This window comes from Gopherus flavomarginatus, chromosome 1, assembly GCF_025201925.1.
Source record: "Gopherus flavomarginatus isolate rGopFla2 chromosome 1, rGopFla2.mat.asm, whole genome shotgun sequence".
Lineage (NCBI taxonomy): Eukaryota > Metazoa > Chordata > Testudines > Testudinidae > Gopherus > Gopherus flavomarginatus.
Window position 1 is genome coordinate 261,703,778 of NC_066617.1, and position 17,560 is coordinate 261,721,337.

General features: G+C 43.0%; 1 protein-coding gene across 5 annotated transcripts in view; it reads right to left on the reverse strand.

Moving 5' to 3' along the window:
- NAXD (NAD(P)HX dehydratase) overlaps nucleotides 1–15,025 on the reverse strand; it is an 82,885-nt gene extending 67,860 nt beyond the window's left edge. Inside the window, exons 1-5 of one of the 5 annotated variants that reach the window (XR_007773782.1) lie at nucleotides 12,502–13,399; nucleotides 10,827–11,198; nucleotides 6,846–6,996; nucleotides 1,308–1,353; nucleotides 7–95 (exon numbers count right to left, since the gene is read on the reverse strand). Coding sequence is in view for 4 of the 5 variants with exons in the window: in XM_050948860.1 (XP_050804817.1) it covers nucleotides 7–95; nucleotides 1,308–1,353; nucleotides 6,846–6,996; nucleotides 10,827–11,198; nucleotides 12,502–13,051 (1,208 nt within the window). In the remaining variant the exon portion in view is untranslated. The other 4 variants (XM_050948874.1, XM_050948860.1, XM_050948893.1 and 1 more) reach the window with 4 other exon arrangements.
- Between the last annotated feature and the right edge of the window lie 2,535 nt (nucleotides 15,026–17,560).

Sequence of the window (17,560 nt, forward strand, 5' to 3'; positions counted from 1 at the left end):
ACTTACAGCACTGGATGAACAATCAGTTCTGGACTATATGATTTTATTACAGCTGCTGCATCTTTGGTACAAAATACATGGGATAAGTCTGCACCCTAAAAAAGAAAATTTGAAGAATTACAATTTGTAATCTTAGTAGTGCATAAACAATTATTCACATAGCTATTCATTGAACAACTATGAACTCCTACGGCTTATTAAATAAAGCAATCTTGCCTAGCATGTCATTCAATAATTTGGAGAGAAATTACTTTATTTCTTAAATCTAACTTCCATGCTAAAATGCAAAACTTACAGAAATACTTGCTTATTGAACAGGATTATGGCAAAATCAGTGAAAGTTTAGGGCCAGCTCTTGAAACCCTTTATCACAGGAGTAATCCTCTCCATTCATGCATGAACAAGAATGATAGGCCTAGGCCCACAGTAAGGAAAGATAAAAAGGAAACAACCAAGTAGGAGCTGGGTTACAGCACAGACAAAAAAAAAAATGTGTTGTGCTGTATTCACGCAGGATAAACAAGATTACCCATGAGTTCTTTTCCAGTCCTAAGGTCTTTTATCCAATGAGCCAAATCTGGACTAGATATAAACTGGCACAATTTCTTTTATTATGGTTGAATTGCATGCATTTCTGAGTTTGACCTTAAGTTTCTTTTACCTCTAATAGGAAAAAGCAAAAAATAATATACACGTAGGTTAGGTAGCCAGGGACAAGAAGTTTCCAATACTTCAGATGTAGAAAGAAATACCAAATTAAAAAGATACAAACACCTAAAGGAAGACAGTAACCTACTAATGGCTCCTCTGGTGTATTAATATCATTTAACATTTTCCAAGCCCTGAGCAATTTAAGGTCCTGATCCTGAAGTTTATTCTGTTAAGGAGAAATGTTATGCCTGTGCATAGGCCCACTGAATTCAGTAAGGTTCAGTAAGACTGCCTGCACATATCAAATGGCTGTATTATGGCCATAGTATCTTACTGGATATTGAGTAGTCATCTCTGTCCAACTTTAAACACAGAAGAGCCCAGGTTATTATTTTTGGTCTTGCCTAAATTAAATAATAATAAACTTTGCTTACTGAAAAAAAAAAAAAAGAATGACTTTTACAAATCTGATAACTTCTACGACTAAGAAGAATATCAACTTCCTAGAACTCAGAAATTATTAAAAAGATAAGGTTACATTTCTAGTAGAACTAAAATCCCATGCACAGTACAATGCAAGCCTTTTACATATGACACTAGACAATCCAGTTATGTTATTAAAAATACATTACACACGAAGGCAGTAAAAAACCTACCACTTTTAGAGCTGAAATTGCAGCAAAATATGGTGCCCCAGTGTACCTACAAATGAAACATTTTCTAGGTTAGGAAACAGACACACACAATTGTTATCAAAAGAAAGTTAGCAGTTGATCACCCTGCTACAATGAAGAACCGAATTCAAGAGCAAGTTAAATAAATAAACTCAAGTAGTTCTTATTTATAAAGAATGGGTGAAAGCCTGACCCTACTGAAGTCAATAGCAAAACTCCAAGTGACTTCAATGAGGCTGACATTTCACCCTATGCATTCACTCTCACTTGTGTGATATTTACATGGACTACATCACAAATAAAAGCTAAAATAAGAGTCACCTCAAAGTACTCACATAAAGCACGAGAGAGAGACAGACTCAATCCATACAGAAAAGAGACTCAGAAAAAGCTCACATATAAAATATAGTACCTTGGAACATGCTTTGGCAGGTCAAATTTGGGCTCTAGTAGGCTAATCAAAAAGTGAATTAGAGAGACGGGGTAATCCAATAGGGAAATCCTAACTGTAACAAAATAGTGTATTTAGCTCTTTAAGTAGTATTTTTAATCTGTAGATTTCCAAGCACTTCACAATAGAGGTAATATCTCCATTTTGGCCATCTCTAAATGGAGGCACAGTAAGGTGAAATGACTCACCCAAAGTATCACAATGGGTGTCATGACTGGGAGAACTGGCAGTCCTGCCTAGGGGTCAGAGCAGGTCAGAGTTCAAGACAGGCCTGAGAGCAAAACTGAGTGTCAGGTTTCAGAAGGAGTCAGGTTACCATTAAATAAGCAGCAGGATCAGATACTGTAGGGGAAGCAGTCCTAAATACAGGAAACCCAGCTGCAGGGACAACTTCCTGTCCCTGTGCTTGGTTTAAATGGAGGCTCGGAACCAAACAGGCCCATCACCATTCTGTCAGTCAGATCCCAGGACTGGACTCCTCTGTCAGAGTTCAGCTTCTATTCCAAAAACTGTTAGGTCACTGGGTGACAGGTTGGAACTTACTAGCTCCTCAAGACCAGGGTTCAAGACATGTGGTCCCTAACCAGGAATAGAGGCTAGGTCTTATAACTTCCAGTCCAGTGCCCTCCTCAATTGACGTACACTGTCTTCTGTTCCCCAGAGTTCAAATCAGGATACTATTAGCAAAAATATGCCACATGGTAAGTGTTGAGAAGGTGCATAATAAGAGTCTCAAAAGGCAGCTTGAATCCAAACCAAGGACCATGACCAGGTAGCCAAGATGTAGTTCATAAGGTTGGTGTAAGTCAGGAATTTTATGAGGGCATCACAACTACGATCAGTTTACAGCAAATGTTTCACCTTGTTACTTTATTCTCAATGTTTCTCCCATAAGCTCCTTTCACACAATGTAGAAGGTAATTTAAAGTAAGAGATTAGGGTGGAAAGAAGAAAGAAGGTAGAGGGGAATGGAATCCAAACTTCAACTGCATGTATAACCAAAACAGAAATGGCACGACATTTACCAGAGGTGGTTTTTAACTACCCCTGGAAAAGCTAGTTAGAAAATGCCTTAAACAGTGACTATGATAAAAACTGTTTCATTAAAGCAGACCACCTTACACTCAGTTTTAGCTACACTCAAATTGTGGTTACATAAATTAAATTTCTGAATTTATTAGCTTAAGTTTGGCAAAAAAAAGTAAAAAACTGAAGTGGGTGTAATTCTAATATATGTAATCATAGCACTGAACACGGGAATGTCTACACATTTTGTCTGGTATTTTCTCAAGGAAGTTATATATGTTAGTTACGACCTGTTCCATATTACATAAATAAAAATCAAAAACAGTTGATTATGTGAAAGTGACAATAATGCAGAGCTATAGGCTTGAAGCATTAAGCAATCAGAAGCATGCAGAGTTGTAGACTACCACTCCAGGTCCATCTAGCTGTACAGCATTCTGTAGCACAAGTCCAACTTCGATGAAGTGTACAAACTGAGCCTCAATTTTGAACCGATGTATCCGAAGTTTGAAAAGATTTGCTCTATGCTTGGTGAACACTGATGCAATTGCATCACCAGTTCTATGAAGTCAGATGCAATATCAGTATTCTTCAGGTTTTTCCACCATGCTACAGGGGAAACTTTTTCCTTCATAGCAGATGAAAATACTGATTTTGGATATGGAGTTTCTACATTAAATGCAAGTGAATATGGCAGAAAGTAAGGATTTTTACTGAGCAACCACGGCCCGGCAATTTCTTCTTGTTCAGTTGCCAATTCTTTCCTGCTTATTTTAAATGAAGACCAAACCAGGTTGACGAACATGCATACAGAAGTAATTGCTCCATGAAATCTCTCTTGTGCTGTTGCTTTGCTCAGTGCAAGATCTTCAGTAGATCCAACCATACAACTGCAACTGTTAATGCACTCCTTTGGAATGTGTCAAATGCCACAGCAACTGGTTTCCATTGACTGATCATGTTCTTATGCTTCTTTGTAAATCCCTTGATAATTAGTTATACTGACCACTCTATCTTCAAATTCTGCCTCATGATCACTCACAATCTTGAGATAACACAGCCAATTTTTAATTTATGTTTCTAAGCACGTTATTTGACTGTTCCATTGTGTCTCACTGGGGATTTGGGATTCTACAGATCCTTGGCATTTTTTTGAACAGGCCCCAGTATTCACAAATACTTCCGTAAATCTACTACATGTTTCATAAAAGCACTTGGTGCAAGGTCTTGTCCAAGTAGATTTAGCCAATTTAAGGCAAATCAATATGTAACTAAAGTGTCATCTTTTCCAAATCACTTCTCATTCTTTACATCTTTTCCCCCACACTGTCTGTTAAGTGGCTCTTTACACCACAAACATACAATTCATTTACCAATGCCTTGGCTTCTCTTGCCACGGTAGCACAGTACTTTCCAGTCTTATTGCTTCCAGTCTCAACCTCTGTCACATTTTGAGATCTAACCCAGACCAGTGAGAGGTTGTGTCATTACTTGCCCTGTAACTCTGAATGCCTTAAAATGCTCTGTATGCTGTAGCTCCCTGTCTGTCCGCTCCCAACCAGCATACAAGCATGCACTGAATGACTGTATGTTAAGCAGCGCTGGTTCATCAGCTCTGATTCCAGCAGCCTGCTTGCTACACTATGGTCAAAGTCTGGTCTCCACCAGCCTTTGTTTTTATAGCCAAGTGACCCCAACACACACCCAATCCCTAAACCATCTACCCTGAAAATGTCCAGCCCTGTCCTGGAACATTCAGGGAAGTAATACGGTCTGTTGCTCCTTTAAAATCATAAAAGCACAGCAAACTGTTGCTTTAACTGGAATTAATAATGAATTTAAGTCAAACATAGCAGTAGACTGATTTGGAATAAAAGTAAAACAAGTTTATTTAATCAAAAATACACAGATTAAGTGCATTCAAGAGATGAAGTCAGAAATGATAACAATAAAAGTGAACATCTAAAAATTCAAAACTTAAATCTAGTACAATAGTCGTTGTTAAAGATGATTTTCCTCTGATCCAGTCTTCTTTCCAGCTTTTTACTAAATGACCTGGTCAGGACATCACAGAGATTAAACTGTTTGGTTTCTTTGTCTCCTTCAGGCAAACAATCCCTTAGGGGCTCACTCCCCCTCTCTTTATAGTTCAGTGAACCTTTGCAACATATTCTTCTGAAGGGTACCCTCAGGTAAAATTCATTAGTTCATGCCGAATAAAGGAGCCATGAGGTTTGGAGGATAAGGTTCCAAGCTGGATCCTTCCCTGCTGGCTGTTGCTACTATGCCCGTTATCTCATCCTGCGGCAACTTCCATACAAATGAATAGCTCACTGAATTTGGCCACACCTGTTCTGAGGTGTTGGCCTCTTTTCTTGTCTGAGGAAAACCTGTTTATCAACTCCCCATGACATGCCATGTTTAAACACCTTTTAGTCACAGCCTTTAAAGCATAATATTAGTGAGTATCTATAGTTTCATACACAGCCTTGTTACATATATTGTACAATGACATTATTGGCCAGCCTGTTATTTGTTTTCAAATGATACCTCACAAGGCATACTCTGTACAAAAATCATTGCAGTGGTGTGAAGGGTGTGAATACAGAGGTGCCTAGCTCACAATCACTGATACATAAACCACAATTTTCCCAGCGTGCATACAGTTAGCTATCACTGGATCACTACACATTACTCCAAACATCTGCTTTTCCATATAATTTATTGTGTGCTACTATCGTCAAGCCATCAGTATTTGTGTTTAACAGTTCACCTGCTACCTGCTTTCAACTGGATGCTTTGCAGCTTGGCCTTAGGCATCTAATCATTGCTTGAAAAGTTGGATGTTGAATAAAAGAGAAGGGAATATTATAGCCATAAAATATTCTGCAATTTTCAAGTCTAATTTTTGTTTCTGTTTTGGAGCTGTTATTGTTATTAAAATATTCATTTGTAGGTCAAAAACCATGATACTTACTCCTTGTTTTCTTTAGCCAACCTGGATCTGGCTGTTTTTTGATGTAGTTGGCAATGGCAATGTAGGTATTATCAGTACTCATCCTCAGGGTTTGATTCCAATTCTACTATTTAGCGTATGCGCAACACGCCTTAGGTGGCACGTGACCAGGATTCAACACCAAATTTGGTCTGCTGGTTGGATCATTAGCTTCCCCGAGTTGGACCAGATACTGATAGGGAGTGAAGTGTGAATGCTGATCCATGCATTTAGCCAAAGGGGATCCAGTGTCTTTCTTCTTTCCACAGCACTTTGCAAAAGGTTTCCTCATATGGTCTGGCTTCCCAGTCACTTTTTCTTTGCAATTTCTGCCTTTAAGACTCTCTGACACCACCATGAACTTTCTCAAAATAGCCATGAACTTGGTCAAGTGGTCTGCCACCTTTGCTCATGCTGAAATACTTTGACTTGAGTCACTGTACAAGTTGCAGCAATTGTACCCCAGCTAGCCAAAGTAAGAGAGAGTGTACTGGACTAGACAGTTAGTTTAGCAATTTACCTCAAACAGAAAATGAAATGTCTGAATATGGGAATTACCCTTTTCTGTTTGCTATAGCAAAGGAGGGGTATTCCCTAGATTCAGATGTTTCAGTTTCTGTTTGAGGTAGCTATGGCACTAGCATACTGTTTTAGGTGGAGGGGTTTTTTTGTTTTATTTTAACTGAAATTAAAAGGGACCATGTTACTGCAAAATCATCATCAAATTGCTCGATATTTGCCAGTAATTTTCATTAGTATGTTCTAATAATTTTATTCTTCCAGTTTCTCAGTTTAAACTGTCATTTACCAGCCCTGTCTTAAACTAGTTTTTCCCCCAGGAAATTACCAACCCTTAAGTCTTGCATCACTGACATAGGGGGACATGTATTCTGATCCTAATGATCGACTAAGCAAAGCCGCCTTTGAAAACATGGGGTTCACAATCCCTTAAAAACAGTATTTTCAATGTAAATGCTTTTTAAAAGTAGTAAAACATGTACTTGAGATCCCTAATCAACAACAGCATATATATTTCTGTTTAACTTACTCTTGACATCCTCCCACGATGCCTACCCGTCCATCTTGACCTTTATGCTTCTTTGCTGTTAGAGGAGGAATAACATTGCGCACCAATTGAAAAATATTCTCCATATCCTTTATAGAATGTGTTTTGTGTAGTGAAAAGGCTCTCTCGATAACTGAAAAAGATAAAGACATTAAAAAAATTACTTCAGAAATGTCTTTTTAAATTGATAGAAACCTCAGTGAAGTTTGAAACATTCAGAAGTATTGGTGTAATCAATTTCTATAACAGAGGTGTTACATAGCTGTACAGAATGATTAAAACCCCCAAACTCTCCAATTTTACTTTTAATAAAACTATTCAGTCTTGTACTCAGTAATTGTCCTTGCCAAACCAACACCACACATAGAAAAATAGATGTTTGAAGAAAGTTAGGACACAACTCTGAAAATATTCTGGTAACAAACAAGAAAACATCAGCTCTGTGCATTGTCATCAGAAAACCCTTTTCTCCAACCTTTACAGAATTTAAGATTAAACCAGACTAGCTAAATTGTAGCAAAAATCACTTTAGTGTTCAATAATGATAAATATTCCTGGCTGATCTCTTGTTTTGAAAATCCTTCTATAATACAGGCATTCCACTCCCACTGGGATCAAACACTAACCTTCTTGGAGCATGGCCAAAATATCATTGTCACAATGCAGAATATAACAAAACTCATCTCTGCTCTGGAAATAGGACAGTATTTCCCCCTTAAAATTATTACACATTTTACAAACTATCTTGTTTTCTACCATAAAATCTACAAGAAATATGCGTCCCATACACCTCACAACCTACTTACAGGGCCATGGCTGCTAAAAAACCTTCAGTTTCCTTGCATTTCTAGAACAGAGACTCTATAACAGGGGTCGGCAACCTTTGGTACATGGCTCGCCAAGCTAAGCACCCTGGCGGGCCAGGTCAGTTTGTTTACCTGCCACGTCCGCAGGTTCAGTGGATCACGGCTCCCACTGCCTGAGGTTTGTCATCCCAGGCCATTGGGGGAAGCAGTGCAGGCGAGGAATGTACTGGCCGCAGCTTCCCGCCACCCCCATTGGCCTGGGACGGTGAACTGCAGCCAGTGGGAGCCACGGTCCGCTGAACCCACCAATGTGGCAGGTAAACAAACTGGCCCAGCCCGCCAGGGTTCTTACTCTGGTGAGCCGTGTGCCTGAGGTTGCCGACTCCTGCTCTATAATGAGGGGAAAACAGTAGACAACACAAAAAAAAAAAAAAAAAAAGGATCTCTAGACTGGATTTCACTTCTGCTTTAGATACAAATAATTATGGTCCTAAATCATTAACATATATATTGCCTTAAATAATTACTTTTAAAGCATATTTTATTATAAACTGTAAAAAACAAAAACACACACCCTCATGATTGGAAGTCAATTCTGAGTTTCTCTTGCTATAGTATAAAATTACAACTATACAAGAATATATAAGAAAACTTGGCTTCAGGTTTTCAAAGGTAATACAATGTCTTTCAGACTAAAATGCATTCACTTTTAAAAGTAACAAATATTAAGGCTAAACATGTACTGTCAAGGCCATCCCTAGCTATTTTGGTGCCCTACGCAGGGGTGCTATGTGGGGCCCCACCCAGGCCTCCACAGGGAGGGGCTGACCCCAGGCTTCCGTGGGGGATGGGGCGGAGGGGGGCTGGCCACTTCCTGCGGAAAGTGGAGTGACCCGGTTCCAGCCTGCTCTGCTCTCCTGGCTCCCAGACATGGGGTGAGGGGGGCGCTGCTGGGAGCCAGGGAAGCAGAGCAGGCTAGGACCGGGTCACTCTACTTACTGGTGAGTGCAGACCCAACTGCTTCTGGAGCCTTCAGAAGAGTGGGGGCGAGGCTAGGGCAGGGCAGAGCAGAGCAGGGGTTGGGATCCTGGGGAAGAGCTGGAGCAGAGGCTGGAGCAGCAAGCAGGGCACCAGGAAATGTGGTACTCCAAAATTTCATGGTGCCCTATGCAGCTGCATACTTTGCATATGGGTAACAACGGCCCTGTGTACTGGGTTCAAGATTTAGGAGCTTAAGTAGTTTTCTGTATCTGTTTTCTAAGTTAGACTGAAAAGCAAAACCACTATTTGTAAGAAATAAACTGTAGTATCCACACATGTTCTAATTTAAATATTAAAATATTGCTCAAACACTTGGAAAAACTATTATGACATCAAAAAGTAATACTACAGACCAGATATCCATTCAACAGAATAAGAAAGTATGTTATGGTTTAAGTTAACAGGCCTGAACATTCATTCCTTGTTTATTCACAACTCCATTAAATTTAAAAAGAAGTTTGGAGGTCAGAGAAACATAGGACTGGGCCTTACATTTATTTGGTTCTTTAAATGTTCAAACTATAAGTTCTGATAGCCTGTCCAGAGCCAGAAACTGGCTTACAGAGTTTTATTTCTAATTCTGCTTATCGCTATTATTTTTTTAAGACTACTCATCCATTGAATACTGAACCCACATATGATTTTAAAAACAAAAAAGTAAAATAAAACTGTTCATTCCAACCTGATGGGCTATAGACCGCAAAGCCTATATGGCTTATGATGTTAACGTTGACAAAACAATTGGTATGCGATTACTGTTACTGTCCATTCTATGTAAACATACAGAGAGATCGTCAATATAAATGACAAATCTTGAAAAAAGTCTGTATTACTATGCACTGCATACTTGATTAGACTCTAGTCCACATGCCTTCTGTATAGCGAAAAACAAAAAAAAAAAAAAAAAAAAACAACTTTCCATAGATGCCAATTCTAAGGATATTCTGAAAAATCCAGACCATGATAAATTCATAAATTAATTGGGCCAGGAGGAAAATAAGATTCAAGATATTTTTATCAAGAAATGTAAGTATTTGAAGGATAGACCCTCAAGCAGGCATAAACTGTCATAGCTCCACAGCACTGAACCGAGCTACTACAATTTGAGGATCTGACCCTTAGCCAGTACATAAAGTATACCTTCACATAATTCAATATCTAGAGCACAGATTCTCAAACTTCACTGCACGGCGACCTCACTCTGACAACAAAAATTATTACATGAACCCAGGATGGGGGGGGGGGCAAAGCCCAAGCCCCACTGCCCCATGTATGGGGGCCAAAACTGAAGCTCAGGGGCTTCGGCCCCAGGTAGGGGGGCCTATAATTTAAGCCTTGCCACCCAGGGCAGAAGCCCTCAGGCTTCGCCCCAGGTGGTGGAGCTCGGGCTTCAGCTTCGGCCCTGGTCTCAGCAAGTCTAAGCCAGCCCTGAGGTGACCCCACTAAAACGGGGTCGCGACCAACCGTTTGAGAACCGCTGATCTAGAGTGAAATCCAGACCCTACTGAAGTGAATGGCAAAATGTCCTTTGACTTCAGCAGGGCCAGGATTTCAGCCGTCATGTTCAAAACATGTCAGACATACCCACTGTTAAAAATCCCAATACAGGTTATTTTCCCAGATCTTTTTCATTACTTTGAATTAACATTTTCAAGTATGATGAAAGCCTTGACCACAAAATTATTACTGAAAAATGTTAAGATCTGTATTTCTTTTTTCAATTTTATGTAGACTATTGTTTTATTCTGCTGCAAGACACATACTTGCTTCCAGATCATTTTCAGTAAAGGTTAAGCTCCATAACATATTATATACAACTGCATATTATATATATAACTGCATTCTATACAGATCTGAATGTGACACGAACTGACCAGTTCTTAGACTCCTTTTCCAAAATGTTCGGTCAATATTTAGAATTTGTTAGAGCATTTTTTTTTAATATATCAGTACAACAGCATGGCAAGACATTTTAATTCCATTTACAGACAAAAAACTCATCACAATATTGAAAATAAGTCAAAGCTAGAAATTTATTTTCAGATACTACCACCAGCCATCACGCAAATATTTTAAATATAATATTAGATCTTATTTATGGTATAGAATGAAGTACCTATTGGTGGAGAAAGTGCTGCTGTCATAGCATTATAATTAAAGTTATCACCATATGATCGGTGATTTGCTCTTTGAGGTGGACTAGTTGGTATAGACTGTGACCTTTGCGATACTGTGGAAGAAATTCCTGCCAACATCTGTCCCAACATTTGTAACATCTGGAGTTCTCGAGCATGCTCAGCTTCACGGCGCTTGTCCTCAATTTTAAGCCGCTGCTCTTCATATTTGTAAAATTTCTCTTCTGTATCCACACTTTGTTGTAGGAATTTTTCCATCATTTTATCCAGTGTTAAATTTGCATGGCGTTTTTTTGATCTTTTGGGTTGAGAGAGTGGTTGTGTACTGGTTTGAGCATTGATTTGTTTAAAGCCTAAAACAAAGTAGATAAAATTATATTCAAATCTTCCAGACATACTACAAGGAATGAGTAAATAGCAAAACTGTTCCCCTTGTGAAATGTAGATCTTTTTTGCCATATCAAGGTATTATTTTGTTTCACAATTAGGCATGATTATTTCTGATGATTTTAAGAATACCAAAACAGGGAATACATGCTTATCCAAAACATAACGTGAAATCAACTAGGCACACCTTTTAACTGCTATAGTATTAAACTTCAAAAATAGGAAGAGGCTTTTTGATCTTTTAAACAGGTTTGTGAAGGCTATTCAACAGTATAGCCTCATTTGTGTATTGTAGGTAATTACACTAATCAGAATTCAGTTTCAGCCTGGTGTTTTAGATTTGCATTTCAAAAAAGATGTTAGTGTAAACAACACTTTGATGAGATTTATGTATAAAAAGGAGACTGGTTAAATGTCAACCAATTGGCTAACTTCTGAGAGTTCCAAAGATAGATTCAGGTTTTAGCCAGATACACACAGCACAAGATTGGACTTTAAAAAACATTTGTGCAGAGTACAAAGGGCAACAGGGAAAGGGGTAGGCTTTATCTTGCTTTCTATATTTCCCACCCCCTGCAACTGTACTACTATACCACTTAGGTTTTTGGCCAAGTAACGACAGGATATAGTTAGGATAACATTCTGTTTGTTTTTACCTATTATCATAGAAAACTATTTTTAAAAAATAATAGTTACACAGTGAAACAGAACTGCACAGCATCTATAGCAAAGTTTAAACATAGCAGGAGTGATGAGGATGCTGCTGTTTTTATCCAGAACAGTTTGACACCTCCTATCTTATCTCTACATTAGTTTCCGATTAGTTTCCTATTGATAAACGAATGAAAACTAGCAGAACCTTCATTCTCCCTTCCTCATAATGCAACTATTTACTTTGTATTTTTTAAGAGCTTCATTAACTACAATAATTCCTTTCAGCTCCTGTTTTGGTTCTGGGAAGAGTCAAAGGGATGAAACACTGGGACAGGGAAGGAGAAGATAAATTAAATGGAGGAGATAGGACTCCATAGTGGAGAGAAGGGGTTAAAGAGACTAAAGACGTTTTAATCCAGTTCCCCTTGAAGAGGATGAGAGGGGTCTGGAAGGGAAGAGGCCAGTGCAGAAGCGATTAGAAGCACGTTAGCTAGAGGCGCTAGTACGTCTATTGTATGGGGGGTACAGAGGCTATGGGGGTGAATACGGGGGGAGGGATTCCCCTACCGGCGTGCCTACGGGGTGGGGCTCCCCGGCCCGGCTGCGGGTACTCACCCTCGGCGGGCGGCACGGGGATGGCGAACGGGGGGCACTCCACCTTGATGGGGTGCTCGGCGTAGGACGAGCACTCGCCCGAGTCCTCGGTGAAGTGGTCGTGGGGGGACTCGAGCTCGGCGTCCTCGTCGAGCTCGGTGTCGGGCTCGCGGCTGTTGTGGGGGGTGCCCGGCGTGGGCGGCCCGGCGGCGGGCTGGGCGCTGTCGGCGGGCTGGGCCAGCGGCTCAGGCGCGCTGTCCGGCCCGCCCCGGCAGCTGAGGATCCGGTCCATCTCGTCGTAGTACTTGCAGATCTTGCGGGCGTGCCCGTTCTTCTTCAGCCCGTCCCGGGCCTGGTAGTACTGGCGCTTGAGGCCCTTGATGCGGATGCGGCACTGCTCCGGGGTGCGCTCGAAGCCCAGCTCGGCCAGGCGGCAGGCCACGTCCCGGTACACATGGCTGTTCCGAAAGTTCCCGTCCAGCGCCGACTGCACGTCGGCCTCGCCCCAGATCTCCAGCAGCGCCCGCGTCTCCAGGTCGGACCACAGGAAGCCCCGCGTGTTGGTGATCATCCTCGGCCGGCCGGCCGGCGCTGCAATGGCCGCGCACCCGGGGAGGGGGGGGATAGCGCCCGCCCAGCCTCGCCTACAGCCCCGGCGGCGTAGCGGCAAGCGGCGGAGAAGCGAGCGCCGGGCCCCGCATCCCAGCCCGGGCCGCCCCGCGCACAAACAAACTTTCCGGCCGCCGCCCGGTCCGGGTCCCCCCAGTAGACAGAGCCGCGGCCCCGCAGGCGCAGGGCGCCGCCCGCTCAGCCAGTCACCCGGGCGCGGCCGCTCCCCGGGCCCCAGAAGGACGCTGGCTGGGCTGCTAGGCCCCGCTCGCTGCTCATCACACGGCGCCCCCGCCCGCCGCGGCCGGAGCCCCGCACGCTGCCCTCCCCCCTCACACACACACACACACGGCGCCGCAAACAGCTCTGCGCCCAGACCCCCCCGCCCGGCGTCACCGCGCACTGCGCCGCGCGCTACCTCACCCCGCACGCCGGGGCTCAGCCGGGCCGGCCGGCGGCTGCTGGGAGCGGGGCACGCGCCGGAACTACGAGCTCGCTCAGCCAGGCCAGGCCCGGGCAATGCAGCGGGGACCGGACACACAGACAGCACCTGCCGCTCGAGTCAGGCTGCGGCTGGTTCCTTAACCAACCAACCGGCCCCGGTGGCCGGTCCCCTCAGCCCTGCTCTCTGCAGCTCCTGGCAAACATCCCACTCCCCGTGCGTCATGCTCCCGGGGAACTCGCTAGTTTTGTCCATCATCATCCTCACGGTAAAAGGCAGGGGTGGGAGTTTTGCGCCTGGGTGTATTATTTTTAGTCCAGACGCACTAGGAGAGGTTATTATGTTAGGCGACAGGCAAACACCGAGGCCCCTACGCTGAAAACTGGTCCAATGTGATGTGGACCCCCTTGTTAAGAGACAGCTCCTGCCCTGAGCAACCGAAACAGCTCTTCAGTAATCATCAATATCTTCTTACCAAACACCAGCTCCAAAAACATAAAGCTTCCCGCTATAGCTCCCCCCACGTAACGTTGCCTGCTATTTACATCTCACTCCTATTTGGATGCTAGTGAGTTTCACTTTGTCGCTGTCACGTTGAAACCCTGGATTGCGACCATGGCAAGGGAAAGCCTCCGTCCAATTGACTATAGAACAGTTTATAATCATTACACACATTTCCATGTATACCAGGTTTTATATAAAACGATGAAGGCACAATGTACAGGTTGGACCTAAACATTAGCTAATATTTGTACAGAGCGTTGTAGATGCAAGACACGACTGAAATCAAATTACAACTCATTGCTGTTCTCAGCTAAGGCCCTGCGTCTCACAGCAGGAAGCACAACCCTCTTCCTGAGCTCCTTCTTCCAATGCTTTCCGTGGCACTGCTCTGGGAAAACACCCACCCACGCTTTTCTTTCTAATTCCTCCGCGCCGCGCCTGTAAAACCCCGCAGGGGAGTCAGAAGGGTGGGGTGCCCTAACGAGCATCAACACCGGGCAACCCAAACCAACAGGCAGTTTGTCTGACGAGTAGAGACCCTGCTTGGGTACAGGACAGTTTGCTTTGTCCAGCCGTTTTCAGAAAGCCAGCGCCCAGCACACACCTGTCTGGCCTGTGCCGAGCTGGGAAAGCTTCCGCCATTCGCTTAGGCTGGCTGCAGCTGCCGCCCACGCAAAGCTGCGGGCCCCCCACTCCCTACTGGCGAGACCCCCAGTGGAGAGGGCTTATACCTTCATCATGCTGCAGCCAGAAGATCGTAACTACAGCCGAGGCCAGTGCTGCGAGCACACAAGTGGTGACAGTGCCCCTTTCCCAAGTCATCTCGGAAGGGGGCCTGGGAACGGGCCCCGCACGCCCCCGCTCTGCACTCTCCTCTTACCTAGCCACCAAGCGGGGCTCACACCACCTCCTGCCAAACACACAGGCAAGTGCCTGACACAACTCATCAGCGCTGCTTCCAGCTCCGCGCCACGGCGCGCTGCCCACACAGGCCCGGAGCTCCACGCCTTCCTCTGGGGCACACCCACCAGCGGCAGCCAATCCCGGCTCTAGCCGAGCTCCTGACAGACACGCCAGAGCCTGCTGCCGGCTAGAGCAGAGTAGGCTGCCTTGCTGCACTTGGGCTCGAGCAGGTGTCAGGGCCTGCTGAGAGCATTTTACCTGCTGATCTAAGGCAACAACTATGCACCAGGAGCCATCTCTCCCACCCCCTACTGCACAGACTGAGAAAAGAGTGAAGGTTTCCACACTCCTGCTTGAAGTGGAGTGCGAACAATATTATGCATTGGCCAAAAGATAGGTGGAAATGTAGGGAGGTGAGGAACACCTAAACCCAAAGCCAGGAACAACATGGGCAGTTGGATTTTGAAGGGAGTCAATGCCCAGTACTAAATCCAGCCCACTCTTCCCCTCCAGAATCCAAGACCAAAGGCAGAAACTGCTTGATTCCTCCTCATTCTGACTTCTTGAGACCTGCTTGGAGCCCAACAGATTGTAAAATCTGTCCTTTAAGAAGTTATCAACGAAATTGCAATTTTGCCAAAGGATCTGAATTTAGTTTAGGATTGTTGCTTGACAAAATATTTGGGTTAAAAATCCAAGCCCAGGATGCTGTTAAAATGTAAATGAGACTGTTCAAATCAGGCTTTACTTTTCATATACAAAATAAATTTATAAAATAGGCTTTTCAAGTTGATGGTTTAATTTTTTTTATCCTATAAATTATCTTTTCTATTTTTTAATTTGATCTCTTCTTTCAAAAAACTCCCTCATCTGACCAGGGTTATCTGTGTGACACTCTGATTTATGAGTGAGAATCATCTCTAAATTACTATTAATATCTCTTGGTAGATCATTAAAATGAGATTATTGAAGTACTTCCATTAACTCCAGAACATGCCAGGGTGAATGGAAATGCCATGATTATGGACATCCCTAGTTATATTTCACATATGAAACCCAGGTAACAAATGAAAAGAGGAGGCTAGCCAGTGAGGTTGAATTTGGCTCATAAGAAATCTGAGACATCAAGGCTCAGGACAGTTTTACTTTCTGTCCCAGATTCATGTACAGTTTTACCAAGAATACTTTTGATATCAACTCATATAAACACCTGGTCTAACAACAGAGACAAAGTCAGTACAGTTTTAATGGTTTGGTCAATTCTTATTCTTATAGGGACAAGGCAAATTATTTTCTGCAGTCATTTTTTTTAAATTTAGGGTCACTGTCAAGTATTAATTATTTTTAGTTGCACTTCCTTAATATAGGTTCTTCGTGTTTGCTATGAATGTAAAAATAAATACCAGTTCGGGCAAATTTCCTCTGTACTCATTTAGCATGAGTAACCTCTTTTTTCCTGAGCTGATGTACAGATTGCATGGCAGCCCAAAAGAAGTCCAGTTGCTAATGCGCTTTAGCTATTCCAAGGAATTTGACCCAAGGAATGGAATATTATGCTGTGGAATTACAAAGTTCCAACTCCAGAGTAAACGTCTGGAACCTGGCATCGGGGACAGAGGTCATGTAGCCACCTTTGAATCTTGTTTCTGATGATCATTTGTCTATTGGGGGATGAGGAAGAAGAAAATGAATGTCTGTTGACTCCCATCAAGGCATCTCCTGCTTTTAGTATGCAGGATACTGGCAGCTGCACCAAAGAGGTATTTTGTGCTAAATATACAATGATAGATGACAAGATGGGAAGTTATTAATTACAGAAATGTTTGTTTCAGTGTTTCAGTCTTCTGATGTAGCAGGATCCTCTGAAGTCTGTTGATGCAGCAGTGAAAGGTACTCCTCCAGAAGCTCTGTTTCTCAGTTACTTTGGGGTTTTGGGGGAAGGCCACGATAAGACACCTTTGCGCTCCCCATATTCTGAGGCTGTTCAGTGGCTGGCCTGGCACAGACCCAGGATCAGTTAGAGCAACTTCATTACTGCTCTAAGATACACTCTGCTTCCTGTAGACGACAGAGTCAAAGGAGCCTTAAGCAGAACAAAGAATCACCTATAACATGGCCTGCAACTTCACATCTAAGGTTGAGTGAGTGATCCAGGCTCCCTACTCTGGTAGTCATGGGTGCAAACCTGAATCCACAGAGCACATTCCATAAATATCCCACAATGATTAATGTCCCCTAAGCCTATTTACCTATTTCAAAAGGTTTTATCCAATTGGGTGATAGGGAAGAGAAATTACAATTATTTATAAAACTAGATATAGTCACATCCCCATGGCGCAGTGAGAAAGAGTAACCACTAATACATTTACTTCAGGTTAATTTTACAGCCTGTGTTTCTTTCTTAGCAACTGGTCCTGATAGTTCCTTCACTTGCTCACTCTCTTTCTCTGGTTTCATTTCTCCAGCTCCCTTGCATGCTTTGTACACTCTTCTTCTTAACCTTCATACTGCTCCTCTTTAATTCCTCTTCTGTGACTGGGCCACGCTGTCTCTTCCCAGCTCTGGCTGCTGTTGCTGGCTGCACTTTCGTCAGATCTTTCTTTCTCCTCCTTCCATCTACTT